At 37.0% G+C, this 17701-nt stretch overlaps 2 protein-coding genes across 2 annotated transcripts; both read left to right on the top strand.

The window, feature by feature from the left end:
• The first annotated feature begins 4965 nt into the window (after positions 1-4965).
• Positions 4966-12469, top strand: LOC108680774 (mitochondrial coenzyme A transporter SLC25A42). Its single transcript, XM_018169673.2, has 7 exons — positions 4966-5244; positions 5591-5695; positions 6038-6228; positions 6650-6779; positions 7178-7310; positions 7633-7864; positions 9495-12469. Exons 1-7 carry the CDS (start codon positions 5020-5022, stop codon positions 9628-9630), a joined length of 1152 nt encoding a protein of 383 aa, XP_018025162.1. The 5' UTR covers positions 4966-5019; the 3' UTR covers positions 9631-12469.
• A 1355-nt stretch (positions 12470-13824) lies between these two features.
• LOC125177678 lies at positions 13825-17352 on the top strand. Its single transcript, XM_047879869.1, has 4 exons — positions 13825-13915; positions 14040-14158; positions 15103-16721; positions 17077-17352. Exons 1-4 carry the CDS (start codon positions 13825-13827, stop codon positions 17192-17194), a joined length of 1947 nt encoding a protein of 648 aa, XP_047735825.1. The 3' UTR covers positions 17195-17352.
• Positions 17353-17701: the final 349 nt, after the last annotated feature.

The following is a 17701-nucleotide window of genomic DNA, read 5'->3' as shown; positions in this document are numbered from 1 at the left end:
TATGTTTTGTTTCCTTTGCCAACACAACCCAGGGTAGGGTGGCCCAGTGGTTAAAGTTCAGAGTACCAAGATTAGAGCAGAGAGGCGCGGGTTCGATCCCAGCTCTGCGCGTCAGTTTCTGGTCTGAATCGGCGAGGAGGCCGGGCGGTTAAACACAGCAGAATTGTAGCAGTGAGTTGCGAGTTCGAGACTGCAAATTACTGTGAATGTTCTGCGATGTTAAGAATCGGCGACAGGCCTACGGCCTAATAAACGCTGAAACCGCAATTATTATTATTATGACGTTATCCATATAAACCTACAGTCCAGGTCAGATGATCCATGGCCTTTCACTTCCAGTAAGACTCATGACTTGCCATTTAGTCAAGTGTTTTAACTAAATAAAATTAGTAGGCCATCTTGGAACAAAATTCGATTACTTCTTGAGTAAAATTAAAGCAGATGTCAAATTGTTTTCCACAAATTAAACGATATTAAATATAATACTAATCTTGTTTTGATTTGGGCGGCGCTTTAAATTATTGGTGAATTATTGTGACGACTTGAGCTTTGTTGAGCATTGACGAGTAAAGTTATAGCAATTGTTACGCCTAACTGCTTCTTCAAACATTGTAAAATTATAACTAATAAAATGAACTTGTGAGCAAATGCTGCAGGTCTGTCATGGCGCAGCCTGAACACTCGAAGCAATCAACGTACACGCCAGAAGCACATTCATAGCTATATCTAAAAACAAAAATTAGATCAGTACTCACTGGCCACTGCAGTGAGTGACCAAGAGCGCATTTTCTCACGTCCGTCTGTCAGTCACGGACGGACGGACATGACGAGCACAATAGCATCTTTTTTCCATAAATGAGAAAATGCGTTAAAAAGCGCCCGCCTGCGAATTTTTTGACTTAGTCGGGTTACAAATCTATTGTTCATAATTCGTATAATTTACTGTCTGATATAAAAATGCGTTAAATAATCATATAAGGTGGCAACTTCGATATTTTTCTATTGATTGATAAGCGAATCTGTGTGACCTGCAACACAAACAGTGACAAAATTTTCTATCGGAATGAGCTCTATTTATTAAAGAATCAAGTTAAAAGGTTATCGCTAGATGCTTCAACTCCGTCTAAAATAATTAATTTGGAAAAGATCATCTACATTTATTTTAATACAATTCGCGACATTCCCTCTGGCTTCGGTTCAGTTGACCTGGTTCCGGCTCTTTGTTAATGCGATTATGCGAATACGGAATGAATATTACTACCGTATTATACAGCGTTGCCAGATGGTATATTTCTATACCTGATTTCACAAATCTGGTATTTTCAGNTACCCCTTCCCGTTGCTTAATCTAGATTCTAGTCTTCTAAGTTCTAGATACCATCAAACAGGGTAAAAACTAAAAAAAAGGTACGGTTTTGAGGCTTTGAGAGATTTTTGTTAGCAACTTCCTACCATGGAACATTTCATAAACAACAAGTTTGGGCTCATTCTAATTTCTAATGGCCTTTGGGTTTATGACTTATGAGGGCTATCTTATGGCATCTCTGAAAAATTCCATATGCTTTTTTGTAACTTGTAAGGTAAGGTGTCACACTCAAAATAAAAGCTTCCTTTAAAAACTCCTGGGAACAGCAACGGGGTAATCCAGTTGCCTTCTTGCAGAACTGGAACGCTTTAAATGAATCTTAGTTTTGAACTTTTGAGGGTTTGAAGCATGCAGACTCAAGACTGCAGACTGCAGAGTGTCCCGTCAAACATACCTAGTGGCAAAGCAGAGAGTTTTTTAGACTCTCCTTCGAGTTCAATTTTGAGTCCTATAAGTGGACCAGCAAAGTATAATGGGATAATAAGGGTCCGGGACGGGCGGGGTAATAAAGGACAGTCCACCAACATTTCGTAGAAATGTTGTACAGTTGTAGCAGCTAAACTAATGTTGGTAATTTTTGGTATTACTTTTGAGTTTATATTAAGTGCATCCAAAAAAAAGTTTCTTTTTATTTAATTATATGTTTTTTGGGGTGTAGATTAAGAATCTGAAATCCGTTTTTGGCCGTCGGCATTGTAAATTTTTAATGGAACCTGTTCCTAACTGGACCTAACCTGCAAGGTTTTTGTTGATTGGCTAGGTTTTTCTATGTTTGGAGTCCGTCCGGCACCGGCGGCAGGAAAAACCTAGCCAATAGGTTTTTTCTACGTTTAGAGTCCATCCAGCGGTCAGAAAAACCTAGCCAATCAACAAAAACCTTGCAGGTTAGGTCCAGTTAGGAACAGGTTGTCAGGTTCCATTAAAAATTTCCAATGCCAACCGGCAGCAGCCATATAGCATTTCTTCTGTATCTGCAGGCATGGAATATATCTACTTTGCGAGACACAAATGAATTTTTTGAGCCATGGTATTATGGATTTGCCAGCCATGATTCCATTTCCTTGAGCCGTGTTTCCATTTTTGTAAGCCGTAAATTCCGTATCTCAGCCATGAAAAGCCATTTACATGCCGTGAATTTATTTTTTAAAGACCATGCACGTGTTACCCCAAATATCTTCTTTTACCCTAGAACAGTCAAACGGCAAAAACAACATTTGTCTACTGTAAGCTGAACACATGTTAATGCAGTCTGACCGCTCTGATGTGACCGCAACTATGCACAATCTTCAACAAAAGGTTTAGGTTGACTAGTTAAGTTATTATCATTACAATGATTACATTCTGCAGGATATTTTTTTGGCACCAGTAAAGTAATGCTGATTGCGGAAGTTGAAAATTTTATGAAATGACATGTTTCGAAGTGCCGTGATTTTTTTCAATCAAACACAAATACATCACAATAGAGCTGTGAGATTTCATACCTACTGAAATTATATGATGTTAGAGCCTTTATATTTCAGAAAGAAGTAGGAATTTTCCCAACCTGTGTATCAGGAAGCTCACAAGATGGCTTGTAAAGTGTAATTTTGCACCATTCTAATTGGGTCAAGAGAATTCACTATAACATAAAAAGGTAAATAAAACATACCTGAAATAGAAAGGAACATTTTAGTGACAACCATCATAACCATATTTTTTGGGGATATAAATCATAGTTTAGGTCAAATCCTTTCATTCTATGTTGCCCGGTGCACAATTCTGTCTATGACATTCTATGCACAATTTTGTAATGACCAATGATGCCCTAATTTTCCATTAAGTGAATTTTTCTGCTGAATGAGGTAAATGTAATCAAAATTCTTTGTTGTTAATCAATTTATTTAATTAACTGGAGCCTTTGTTGTACTGTAAATGTATGTTCTACTGTAAATGTGTTGTTAGGTGTGTTGGTTATTACCCTGGGGGGGTGTCCCTTATCTTGCCAGTTTTTAGGGGATTAAGCTACGCAAATTCCATCAATCATGCTTTCAAGCCAATCCTGTGTGCAACTTTTTTTCAAGCAAAATTTTTTAATATGGCAAATATTTTTTATATTATATATACCATAGACTTTAACAGAAGTATGTTTTCAAAATATCACTTCTTTTTTTTCATCAAATTTCTAGAGCCAGTAAATGTACGATTTCATAACTTCCTTTATGCTACATAGAAAGTAAATAAAAGAAATAAAGAAAACTTTTAAAAACCACGTTTTCTTAAAGGACAAAAAAGAAAAACATTTACTCTTACATAACATTTAAGTTATGTAGGTAAAACGTTGTGTAATGTTACGTAAGACGGTAAGAGTAAATGTTTTTCTTTTTTGTCCGTTAAGAAAACGTGGTTTTTTAAAGTTTTTTTTATTTGTTTTATTTCACTATTTTGAGTTTTGTAAAAACCAGAAAACTGTGGTTTTTAAAAATATTTTTTATATTTATTTATTTTCTACTTTTTAGTTAGCAATTTTAGCCATTCAAATCAATTTCAAGGGTTGGCAAGTGTGGATGTTTGAGAAAAAACTCAATTCTAAACCTTGAATTTTTAGTGTTTTTTTTTGTACCATAAAATGGGGTAACTTAGACCGGCGGGGTAACTTAGACCACTTTTCGCTTTTTTAACAAAAACCCCCACAACTCAAAAACTATTTGACATAGAAAAATTTTGTCAATGGGCATTAAAGGCCTGATACTGAGGCTACATACCGTAACACAATAGAAACATTTGAAAAGTTTGCATATCTAATAGGTTAAAAAATTAAAAATGTGACCCACAAAAAAAAGCTATTACCGTAAAATGGGGTAACTTAGACCGGCGGGGTAACTTAGACCACTTTTCGTTTTTTTAACAAAAACCCCCACAACTCAAAAACTATTTGACATAGAAAATTTTTATCAATGGGCATTTTTCTATCAATTTTTTCGAAAAATTCATACGAGCAAAATGTTTTTCTTTTTACATTTTAAGTATGTATGTGAAGTTTCATGATGATCGGATAATAACTGTAGAAGTTATTCGGTCCCCAGGTCGGTTCCCTTAAAAAAAAATGTTAAATTATTATTTCTGATGATCAAATCTTGAATTGTTAGGCAGCATAAACATGCATGCAAAATTTCCACTTACTAGGATGTTTAGAAGTGCTCTAAATTAAGGTTTGAATTTTTTATGACAGACACACACGAAACAGAGTCAAGAAAAACATGGTAAAATGTTGAAGTTTACACCACTATTCTTAGTTTTGCAATATTTCAATGATGCTGCCATCATGCGCTCCAAAATATTATTTTTATTTGCAATTCTATTGGTGGCATTATACATATGGTATATCTTTGAATAATATTAGAAATAACTTCAACTAGCTTATATTTTGTACAAGTCATTGAAGTTTAATTGCTTGTAACTTATATTGCAGCTAGTGTTTATGAAAATAAATTTTAGTAATTCCTCTATGCATAGGTTTGGATAGAAGAAAATAGTATTAATATCAGTAAGAATTGTTTTGCTTTAGCTTATCTTGAAGATGGACATCATTAATTTGTAAAATTTTGACTTTCTCCTACAGATTATGATTTATTGTGCTCACTGGCCTAGCCTCAACCAAATAAGTGTATTATGCAATGAGTCAAGGCTTAGAATCACCAGGAGTTATTGGAATTAATGAACTGAGCTCCCTGCAACCCACCCATCCTCCTCTATCCCAGGCCCCAATAATTCCTGTGGAAACCAATGTTATTATTATAAACTCAAATAAAAATTCTGAGGCTAAATCCTCTCACAACCAACATGTTGATTGTCATGTGCTTCAAAAATCTGTCTCTGCTGAGAAGCCTGCATCCAGTGAGGTTTGTTTCTGCCAATCTCAATTAGCTAGCAAAGCCTGAATTGTTGCTGGAAACACTGATAATTGAGCAATTTTGATCTTTTTTTGGTTTTCATTATATAGGTATATATGAAAAAATTTCAATGCAGTAAAGTATCAAGACAAAATGTGAACTTGTCCTTCCAATGATGTGTCATTTTCATTTCAAATTTTTTGTTGATGAAATTTTTTACTAAGACATATCTATCAATGCATTTTTATTTTGTGGTTGCATTAAGGTCATGTTTAATGTATAGGTATAAATTTGATTGCATAGTTTCTTTAAAATATGAACATGTTATTATTCCCTTACAATCTTCTTTGTGCAGAAGAAAGGCAGCAGTGTACTTGTGTCCCTGGTGGCAGGAGCAACAGCTGGGGCTGTAGCCAAGACAACCATTGCCCCCATTGATAGAACTAAAATAAACTTTCAGGTTTGTGATAATATTTAAAATATGTTCTTAGATATAGACACTTGATTTTTCAGTCATCAGGCTTTAACCTGATGACCAATACTTCTTGTTCCTAACACTTTATGCTCTGGGATGTTTCAGAATGTGTCGTAAAGAGTTAGATTCTAAATTTATTATTTTGGTGATGAAGACTACCTATATCAGACGATTCTGTGGTCTGTTTCTTGCTGTCTAAAAAAATTACTTTCAAGCTAGAATATATTTTTACAGGCAAGGTAGTGTCTGCTGTTCTTTATCTTTAACATGGGACAAATCTGAGTCCAAATACTATGCATCAGTTTTATTTCCTGGCTGTTATGGCAGGCCACCAACCAGCGCTACTCAACCATGGAGTCTTTCAAGTATATGCACAAATGCTACCATGCAGAAGGTTTCTTCAGCCTTTGGCGAGGCAACTCAGCCACCATGGCACGAATTATCCCCTATGCTGCCACACAGTTTGCTGCTCATGAGCAGTGGAAGAAAGTTTTACTCATTGACAATTCTACTGATGTGTAAGTGTAATCATTATTGTCGAGTTATAAGTTTGCTGCAATATTATTTTCTGTTGATGAAAATGCATTGCTGAACTAAATTAATATTGAATTGTTTAATTATATTTATTTTATTTTCTCTTTCTATCCCTTGTTATTTATACCTGCATATAAGGTTCTTTAATATCATCCAATCATTTACCCTGTTAGATTGTCCCTCCTTCATCCCTCATTCATGTAGTATCCATTGATCAAATTGGTTGCCTCAAATCAGTGTATAGTAAATAGGGGCTCCAAGAAGCTATATATGAATAAACTCAACGAGTTGCATTCAATGAAAATGAAATTAGCAAATTTAAACCTCTCTGTTATCTCAGTAGATTCTATGTCCTTTTCAATGGCTTTCAATTCTGTGCATCTCATGGTCAATTTTGTGTTACAGTCCTCCATACAAGAGGTTCGTGGCTGGCAGCTTGGCCGGCGTCACGTCTCAGTTCCTCACGTATCCTCTTGACCTTGCCAGGGCACGTATGGCCATCACCCCTCGTGACACGTACCGCACTTTGTCTCAGGTACCTCGTGTTGTGTGAAACAGCCCTGTTTTCTACTTACTTTCTTTGTTTCGTAATATCTTTGCATTGATGACAGTGTATTTGTTAGCATTACTTTGATGACAGTTTATTTGTTAGCATTACTTTGATGACAGTTTATTTAATAGCATTACTTTGATGACAGTGTATTTGATGGCATTACTTAGATGACAGTGTATTTGATGGCATTACTTTGATGACAGTGTATTTGATGGCATTACTTTGATGACAGTGCATTTGATAACATTACTTTGATGACAGTGTATTTAATAGCATTACTTTGATGACAGTGTATTTGATGGCATTACTTTGATGACAGTGTATCCACAAAGAGCTTGATATTAGCTTTTATACTTGCTAAACAATTTAGTGTGTGGCAGGTGTTCGTGAAGATCGTGCAGCGTGAAGGCTTCCTGAAGCTGTACCGTGGCCTGGCGCCCACCATGCTGGGAGTGATCCCCTACGCCGGCACCAGCTTCGGTATCTACGAGACCCTGAAGGCTCATCACCGGAGTAAGTGATCATATTAAACCTTCACTTGTAACCCAGTCATCTGCATTTAATCATTGATTCTGGATTCATGCAAGGATAGCATATTTTATGATAAATGCGTCCATAACTGCTCGCTAGGATTGGTTATAAAGCTCGACAGACGTGCAGTATCATTTCGGTCTGTGTGCTGTTGATGAAGATGGAATATCAGTTAATTTCAAAATTATGATCTAGAGTCTACAGTACCTATAAGTTATTAATTTACCAATTCTATTTAATGCGTGTTTAGTGGTTCATTCAAAATTCAAAGCTGTTTTAATCATTATTGTGTTGTCATCAACAGCTAGGCAAGAGAAAGCATTGGAAGAGTTATCATTAGAAGAGCGCCACGCAGCCAGCGGTGTAACCGCACCCAACGCGTTCGAGCGCATGATGTTTGGTGCCGTGGCGGGACTCTTCGGCCAGACCAGCTCCTACCCTCTGGACATCGCCAGGAGACGCATGCAGACTGCTTCGCTCACTGGCAACTCTAGTGCCTATTCCACCATTTACAGCACCCTCGCTAAGGTGTACAAGTGAGTTCAATTTGTATCCTCTCAGACTTGATGATCTGAATTCTAGTGATGAGAAAGCTGTTGTATACTAGGAATTGCCTATTGCTAGTTGCAATCGTGTAAGATATAATTTCACAAATATTCATAAAATTAGTTAGAATCTTAGCATTTGTCATTGCATGAAGATTCGATGAGTATTTGGGTGACAAGTATCTAATTAATGTTTATTCTTGATGGAAATCCACACGACGCCCCTCAATGATAAGTGATGTTTCTTGGTCTGATAACAGGGTTGGTGATTTTTTTTTATCAAAAAAATCAAAAATCAATGTTTTTTTTATTTTTTTCATGATTTTTTTTTAACAATTATTGATAAGTCTATTCATTAGCTTTGTAAAGTTTGTATGGAGCAAGGTAATGAGCTAAATATTGACCATTTAACTGGCTTAAATACAAAAACACTTCAAGAATGCAGATCTTTTAAACATTGAGGAGTCACATAACAGATAGGTAGATGATTGCACAGTGCACAGCACTATCAATAGATCTATTAGTTTTATGTCCTATAAATCTACCAGACTCTACCCTCTATACACACCGACTAGTAGTGACTGAGTGACTGACTGCACTGTTCCTATTTATCCAATACTAAACATAAACTGAATGATAACCAAACAAACCTCATACGACTTTAATGGAGACTTAAGTTAGGAGAAAAGCTAATTCTGTTTGAAGTAAACATGTGCACAATTCAAATATTTTATATCCATTCACTGCATTTAATTATTTTATATATAGTCTAATAATTGTAATTGTTTTGTTTCTAGTTTTAAATTATAATATATAAAGATTGAAATAAAATATTTTAATTAGAATACTCGTATTAGGGTGGAAAATCTTTCTAATTGCCTAAAAGGTTAATACAATCTCAACTTCTCAATATACTGGGTGGGGCAGAACCGATTGAGCAGTTTTTAGGGAAAATCAAAGAGTAATGGAGGTACATGAAGAAGAAAGTTTATTTTCCTAGAGGTTGGCATAGCATATCATTTAGAATACTTATGTTTTGAAAACAGTATCTGGAAGATGGGGGCCGTTAGCTGCAACACACTGTTGGAGTCGTTCTCAGAGGAGGGAGTAACCATGACAGTGAATTCCGATTGCTATGCTGCAATGTTGCAAAATTTCTTGCAGCCCATGATTTGTAATCAATATATAACAAATAGTCAAATAGTTAAAGACTACTTATAGCCTTATAAGAATTAGCTAAACTGCTAGCTATGTACAATGTATTGCAACACTTAATGCCTCTGTACCAAAAACATTCAATTTATTTGAACCTAATACACACTAAAGGCAACAAGTTTACCGTATATACCAATTTGTCATTCAGAGTACATTTATACTAAACCATGAATAATAATAGTACCTCAATATATATATTAAAGACTGCCACTCAACATATTTAAATATATGAAAAATCGAAAAAATAAAAAAATCATGATTTTTTTTATAGAAAAATCGAGTGATTTAATCACATGATTTAATAATTTTGATTTAATCATTGCCAATCCTGTCTGATAACCTGCTTGTTAACCTCGATCAGCGTCACGTACAGATGTGATGACGTTAAATGTCTTTACCATCACAGAGAGGAGGGCGTCGTGCATGGCCTCTACAAGGGACTGTCGCTTAACTGGATCAAAGGACCCATCTCCGTGGGCACGAGTTTTGCTGTCTTCGATTACTGCAAGAATTTCTTGGAGCAGTTCACGCAAGACACGTGACCGTTCGTGACGCTTGTTCAAATGTGAATGCAATAAAACTTGTAGCAATCCTCGCTAGTTGTTGATTTTGTTGCGTATTTTTAAACACGAGAATTTATCAATGGCTTCTCATTATTGCATAATATATTTAACCCTTAGAAGACCCGTTATTGTTCTGCGATAGTGCTTGAAAAGTCTATTGATATTTGAGTGTAATAAGTACAAAGCTGTTTTAGTTTTATCGTGCGGGAGACTGATCAAAAACTCAGCACTGACTTCCGCGCGATCTCTGGGTATCAAGCCACCATGAGGTGCTATGCTTACCATCAAGTTTTATCCCATATGTGCTTCTGATACATCGGCTTGTTAATCACGTTATTTTAATTTTTAATATTGCCGTCCACTAAATACATACATCCCACCAAGATTTTTACTGTAATCTAAATGAAAGTGTTCAGTGATGGCGTTGGTTCTCTGAATGTAATTGAACCCGATTGCCTTGAAAAGTATGTTGCCTTACTTAATATAGCATCCAGTAGAAATAATTAATATGCATACGAGAATTCTCTCCTTAAAACGATCTATTTAAAATTGTAATGCTGAAAGGTACCGCCTTTTTAGTTATGATATTGTCTCAAGTTTCAATTGCCTGATGTGAGCTATGAGCGCACGCGGTGCTTCAGCCCTGCTTTCCTTACCTCAATGAAGTGGTCCGCGATGAGCTCCCAGGGTGTTCGTCCAGTACTTGCTTAGTTATAATTGTATGAATTTGTCTGTCTAAGGGGCTGTGAAACTTGAACGAAGATCATAGGAATGTTATAAGTGTTGGAGGTGCTAGGTACCACACGCAGGTACCGAAAATTCATCGGCTGGTTGTGTTTTTACGAGACTTCTTTCCCACTGGTTCTTCTTAAACTTACTTCTTAACTTCACTCCGGTGAAGTTTTAATAATCTCTATTCGCACTTGGTAATTTTTCAGTTTCAAGGAAAAAAAATCAAATTTTATCATACAAAATTCTCATGCACTGTATCTGCGAGATTTGTGTGCTGAGTAGCGAATTTGTTTCTCGGATCTTTCTTTCATCTGCAGAAATTTTCCCCTACCAATGCATGCTTTCCTTTTTATTTGTTCCCAGACTATTCTTTGGATTACAGACTTCTTAAGATCTCTAACTTTCATGTCACAACTCTTCCAGAAGTACGATTGTCTTAGTACCAAAGTGTGGGAGCTCTTCATTTTGTTTTGCTCAAATATTATTCGATCGTTGTTGTGGGACGTTTTGTTCTCGTCTTCAGTAGAGTCTATCATTAAGTCAGAGGGCCAAAGTCTAACATTTCTTCGTAAGAAATGTCTTAAGCTGCGTGATTGAGAGTCTCAAGTTAGCTAATCGCCTTTTTTAGCTTAGTGCTGCTTCAATATTTTAGTAACTTATTTGTAGTGCTGGCTTGTGTTGGCGAGACTCGTGCTTCGTCATAGTGTTCACAAGTGTTGGTAAGACTTGTCCCTCATCGTGGTGCTCACTAGTATTCGTGAGACTCTTGCCTCATCGTGGTGCTTCCTGCAGAATTGTTGCCTATGCAAGCTCTTGAGTGTTGAAGTGATGACGTTGCTGAATTTTAACGTAAATAACGTGCAAGGGCTATTATATCCGTGGATTCTGTTGTTTTTAAACTTGACATTTACAGAAGCAGCAATTGGCAACCGAACACTTTAAGCACGACTTCAGTGTGTATTTATTGTGTTACCTTCTAAGTGAAATTACATGGACAGATTGTTTCAACTTAACTTTAATGTTCTTTTCTTAATTTAGTTGGGTGTGTGTGTTCAGCCTAGATCCTGGCAGCCGTCTTCAGACCATTTCTAAGCTGTCTGGTATAATTAAAATGATAAATTTCTTGATAATAATGTGCGTTATTTGCTTGCTATCTAAGGCTGACTGGTCTTGCTACAAATTTATTTTTGCTATAAACCTTTGTTTAGCAGAGGATGTAATAATTTGACCATGATTGTCGCGACGAGATTGACGTTCGCGTCATTATTAAAGGCTCTACGACCTTGAGTTATCATCATATACAATCATTAAGTTATCATATTACAATCGGAATTGTAATCAGGTTTAAAATCATCAGTGCAATCGTTGAGTTCATAGGATACCATATGTATTGATGAGGAAAGTCGGGCCTCATATTTGATTCTACGTGGGTAGGTTACCGCAAGGCCTCGGCTAGCTATTGGTCTTTGAAAATGAAAGATCATAAAGTTTAATAAAAAATAGATGTGTTTAGAAGACCTTTTCTGGCAGAGCCTGCCAAGCCAGTTATTGTTCCAGCTCTGAGGATTAAGGTTACAGCAGCTATTGCAACGGCTACCGGAAAGTTGATGACGTTTCTTTTCTTCGGATACTCGTCTGCAATAGACGGTGTTAGCCGAGGAGATTACTAAGGACCAGCATCATCCATACTATGCGAATGTCCAGGCTTGAACGTTCCCTGCTCACCACAGTCTTCCAGCGAGTTGCTCGTGCAGCTTGTCTGCTAACTCTCAGCCTGATTCTTGAGAGCTGTGAGTTCTGGGCTGGCTTTAATGGAGTTTTTGAATATTTCATAAGAAATCTTTTCATAAATAATTCGCGATTGTTTAGCATTTCACTAATATTTTGAGTGTTAGCGATGCACTAGAAATAATAATAAGCTAGACTCGTTGATGGTCTTTGTCGTCCACTGATAACAAACTAGTGCATTTGAAGATGTTTCGAGGAATTTTCTTCGGATTTTTTTGTACAAATTTTATTTGATGTTGGCAGGTAAATATCGCTATAAAATCCATTTATTTCCCGCCAGGCACATGCATTTGCGATTGTTTTTTGCAGTTATTCCGAGGCAGAAAAACGATGTTGCTTCATCGCGCAAAAATCTGTTGCGTTGGCCAAATTTCAGCTCTAACGTAAATGTATAACTATTTCAACGTGCCAAATGTCTTCGACAGAACTTTAGTTTTATTTTTAACTTTATTCAACCCTATAGAATTTTTTTAGAATAATTTCTATTTTACTTGTCCATGACGACATTTTTTTTTTTTTATCGCTTTTGAATGTTCATGATCAATTTTGGTTAGGGATTTAACTCAAGCGGCTTTGATGATAGATAATGTCAAAACAGACGATGCTTCAGTGTCAGATATCAATGATTTTTTTTAGGTTCAGGTTTTAGCATCTAGTGATTCTAGTCTTAATGTGCCATTGTCTGTAAGGCAAGGCGCGCAGATACTGAATCGATATCCACAACAAACGCTGTTTTCTGCACATCGAAAGTTTGTCATTATTTTTAGAACTCACAATTCACATTTTTAATGTGAACCAAGAGATAACTATTTTACCTTCGCTGTAATTTCATGCGACGTGCTATTGCTAATTGAGTTTCGTGTGGAATAATTGGTCATTCTTCTTATGCTAGTTCTACAGTATAGCGGTCGCAATTGATTCTATCAACAGTGTTGTAGTGTTGATATATTGCTGCTCCCTGTGCATGATGACTAGCATTGGTAGAAAAATATAAAATTCATTATTTTGTGAATTTTAATCATTAAACGTCAAGTTTAAATTCTAACTAACCAATCGTTCCGTTCGCTGTAATACAAGCGTCTTTATTATAATTAAAAAAATTTTCAAACTTTCAATGCAGATATCATTTTGCACACTGCACCATTTCGCACCTTTGGCCCAAAATGAGAAGCTATGTTGATTGTCGGTTTTTTTCATCTGTCATTATTCTTATGTTGTAATATTATTATTTCTTGTATGTTTTTTTTTGCCTGAATCTTGCATTTTCTTCCAATATTGTTATTGTTAACTTACACGAACCTCTTATTTGACTACTTAGTCAATTATTGTCAGGACCTGATATCTATTTACCATGAGGGTGTTCCGTACGATGATGTTATTGTTGTCATTTACTGTGTGTACATCATATAAATATTACTCGTTACTTGTGTTTCAAAACCTTTATGAAGAGAATTCCTTCTGCTCACTGGGGCACCCAAGCACAGAAAGAGGAAAACTGACGACGCTGCTAAACTGGAAATAAAATATTTAAACAAAAATCGGTTCATTTCATGAGAGAAAAGTTTTCTAGTCGGCATCGGAGTTTTAATGACATATCTGTCTAATTATGTTGCAGTAAATCTGCTAATTCCGACGTAGGGTAGAATTACCACCATGTTATGGAAGCAGAACTCTGCGACCGCTCACTGGAAGCGAGAAAACCAGCTAGTATTCCAACGCTGGAAAGGCTTAGCCTCGTTCACATGTGAGTAATAAACTTGTCTATCCATTCCATACGACATCGTCCGGCGTGGCCGAGATGTTCAGGCAGATGCCTCACTTTTGATCGTTTTGCCTGAAGATACTTCGTTATTCTCCGTGGAGAACAGGCGCAGCTGCTCTAGTAACGGTTGTCCGACCAAGCATATCGCGCCGACAACGGAGAGTGACTGATGCTCGCAAGATCGGCATGTGCGATGCCTTCAATAGTTCCAGTAGCGTGAAGTTGGTGCGCTTAGAAGGTTTAGCTTGGGATTTGCTCAATTTCTGACAATAATTGTTATTGGAACAAAGTTTTTCAACTTTGGCTGTTTTTTTAATTCCGTAGAAATTTTGTTAGTGAATTAAACTCGTACTACAGGATGCAATAAAAAAATTCGACCCTAGCACCTCGAAATTGTTGTTAGAACGCAACTAAAAAGTGGTCGCAACATTTTAGACTGGGGTTTGCTCTGAATATGCCCGTTATTACACATAATAGCGTACGAATTGGGCATTCACTACTATATTCTCGTACATGTGAGCTCGGTGTTGACTGTATAACTGATCTGACAAATATGAACTATTGGAAACAATATTGTATTGTCCACACGTCGCCAGTATTCTGTATTCATGACTAATGGTGATAATCAAAAATATAATGACGGCGAGTAATACCCGGAGATCTCATGTGACCAATGGCGTGAAAATGCACTCGGTTATTTATTTTATCTACTTTACGGATGTTTGAAGTTGCGCTCGTACTATTCTTAAAGCAATCTCTGAGCTAGTTATCTATTTTTAAATAATTGTTCTGCCAACTTACTAAACTGAAATCTGAGTCAACGATCGTGTTAACCTGTCTCTTATAGACATATTCTAGACCAGAGCCTTAGTTATGGTTGTTTTATTAGCCACTTGAAAAAGATGAAGTTAATGTTGATACAATAGAAGCTTTGAAATAATGGCTTGCCACTATTGCATTTAACGTATCTTCTAAATAGTATATATTTACATCGCTTCTCCTGTATTTGTGTAATAGTATTTATTAATCACACATATTTTTTGAAACTTTTGAAGTTCAGGTGAGCTGGATGTACTAAAAAAAGCACATTTTAATTATTCATAAATACAAATGATTATTTGACATGAAGCAATTCACACTGAACCGTTTTTGCCATTCTTTTTCAACAGTATCATTTTTACATCATGAGGGCATCCATTCTCGGTCTCCTAATCTTGAGCATGAGCTGGTCAGCCAATGGGCGCAGTCCCGAAAACGCCTTGAAGAATTTTTTTCTGGACTATAATTTTGAGCCCAGAGAATATCCACTGCCGCAATCGTTAGGAGAATCGAAGTTTAACGTGACGGTCAATAACTTTACATTACCATTCTCAAAATACGTTGAAACGTCTAGATATGACAATAAGTTGATTGATACCAAAGCTGTAATGGCAAGTTTCGTATCTGCCTTTGGGCTAGAAAAAGTACCGAAAAATTGGCATGAGACTTGGTTACTTCTCAAGCCAAACTTTGAACGTATCATATCTTACCTCGATCAAGAGTATGCCCTCTCTACATTGCACCGGACTGCACCTGGAATGTTCATAGACCACGTGTTGGACCTGGGAGATAAAATATTCCTTATGAATATTCTCCGATCTAATCTAGACGATGACTTTGCTGACTACGTACTTCGTCAAGTCTATCAGTATATTGAACCTTTGGGAAAGGTCAATGAATTATTTGATCAAATAAAAGGAAAAGAATTGAAAAATACCATTGAAAGTTTGGCCTCGGCTAAAACTTTCAGCATTATCAAAGACTATGCAGATCACTTACTGGATGTCGTCCTAAGGTCGCGGTCCTTAAATGACTTGCCTCAGTTTCTTGATTTCTTCCTGCCCTCAAGTAATAACTCTGCAGACCTGAAGAATATCTTGCTCTTCAGCGTTGACCACGTCCTTGCTAACAGGGAGATGGCGCGCCGAAAACGACAGGCAGGATTGAATTACGTACGCCGCGATTCTGGAAACCACAAAACAAGTTATTTGCCCGATGTCGGTTACGGCCACAATGAAGAACATGAAAATGAAGAGGGATACGGACGTGATCACGGTTACGGGCATGATGATGGTTACGGACATGATGACGGTTATGGTCATGATGATGGTTATGGACATGATGATGGTTATGGACATGATGATGGTTATGGACATGACACAGGTTACGGTCATGATGATAGACATAAGAAAAAAGGTGGCTACAAAGATGAAGGTTATGGGCATAGCAGTGGAGGATACGGTCACGATTCTGGGCATGGTGGAGGGGGCTACAGCAGCGGGTATGGCGGATCGAGCTATGGCGGCTCCTCCACTGCGACGATTGACCCATACGTAGTGCTCGGCGCTCTGGCGCTGGGTACTCTACTAGCGTTTCTGCTATTTCGAATAATTAACGGAACAGGAAACAGTGGGAGAGGAGTTTTCGAAAATTCTTCCTTTCTTTGGTTATCAGATTCGCCCGACGTAGATCGCCAACCTCGACTGAATAAAGATATCGAGAGACCCAAAAGATCCTACGGATTTTCTGAGATTGATGTCTGGAACCAAGGAATTATTTCAGAATTACTGGGCTTAGAAGATTCTTTTGGTCACACAGAATACCCGACTAGTGAGATTAATGATCTCTGGAGGGCATTTAAAGACACGCGCGACATCGGCGACGTGAGAAAACAATTTTGCCGATACCTGGATTCGCAAGCATCGGTCAATGACTTGGTTGGAGTTGACTCTATTGGATCTCTCATGCTGTAAGGAATGACTGTGATACGTCTATAGTGATTATATATGTTGTTAAAATTAGACGAAACACCTTGGCACTTGAAGTATCTTTGAATTTAGAATCATTTCAGTGTTTTAATGTAGCTCGAGAGACTTGTGTTTTTTCGACTACCGGATCAAATTCAATTAACTGACAGTGGATTCCTGCTTCAACAGATTAGCTTTATAGGCCAGCCATTTTATCGATCGGAAGTCACATATAATCGATTTTTTGCGGCCTACTTTCTTGAAGATGATTGAAAGATAGGAAACTTGGTTTTCGACTATGTTGAGTACCGATAATTGAGCTCAATCTAAAATAAATCCGAACGTTATTGTTCACAGGGCGTCGGCGGCTGCGGTGCTCGGTGTGCACCACGCGGGCCACATGCTGGACGGTGCTGCCCGTGATTTGCTGTCAGGCCTTCATGGGACTTACCTGCAGCATTCCTGCTCGCTGTAACCCAGCTACAGAAAACTGTCGTCCCCACACTGAAAGTTTTTTATTCTGTTTCAATTCAGATAATGAGTGAAATAATTACAAGCACTACAGGAAGATTCTTGATAATATTAAAAAATTAGGTTTCTTACGAACGCTTATACCCTCGATATGCTGTGAAATTTGGCCTAGATTTTAGATTTTAGATAGATTTGGCCTAGATTAGATTTTTTCTTCATGAAGTACAAGCTTTGTAACCATGAAATTTTATAGTTTTTTAGAATTCGCATTCACAATTTTTTGATACCATTCGAACCATAGGTACAATTTTTCAAGTCTCTGTGTCTTCTCTAAAAACTTCTTATTCATGCGCAGCGTGCTATGTTCATTAAACGATTAGGAAAAATATAGAAGAGAAAGTGCCGTTCTGAGCTCTCCAGTCTTAAAAAAAAATAATAATAATGAGCAAGTGAGTGAATTAAGATTGTAAACTTGATGGTTTGGAGATCAATTTGTGTTATGAAAAATATT

The sequence above is a fragment of the Hyalella azteca genome, unplaced genomic scaffold (assembly GCF_000764305.2).
Source record: "Hyalella azteca isolate HAZT.00-mixed unplaced genomic scaffold, Hazt_2.0.2 contig4065, whole genome shotgun sequence".
Taxonomy (NCBI): domain Eukaryota; kingdom Metazoa; phylum Arthropoda; class Malacostraca; order Amphipoda; family Hyalellidae; genus Hyalella; species Hyalella azteca.
This window is presented reverse-complemented; position numbering and strand designations above follow the sequence as displayed.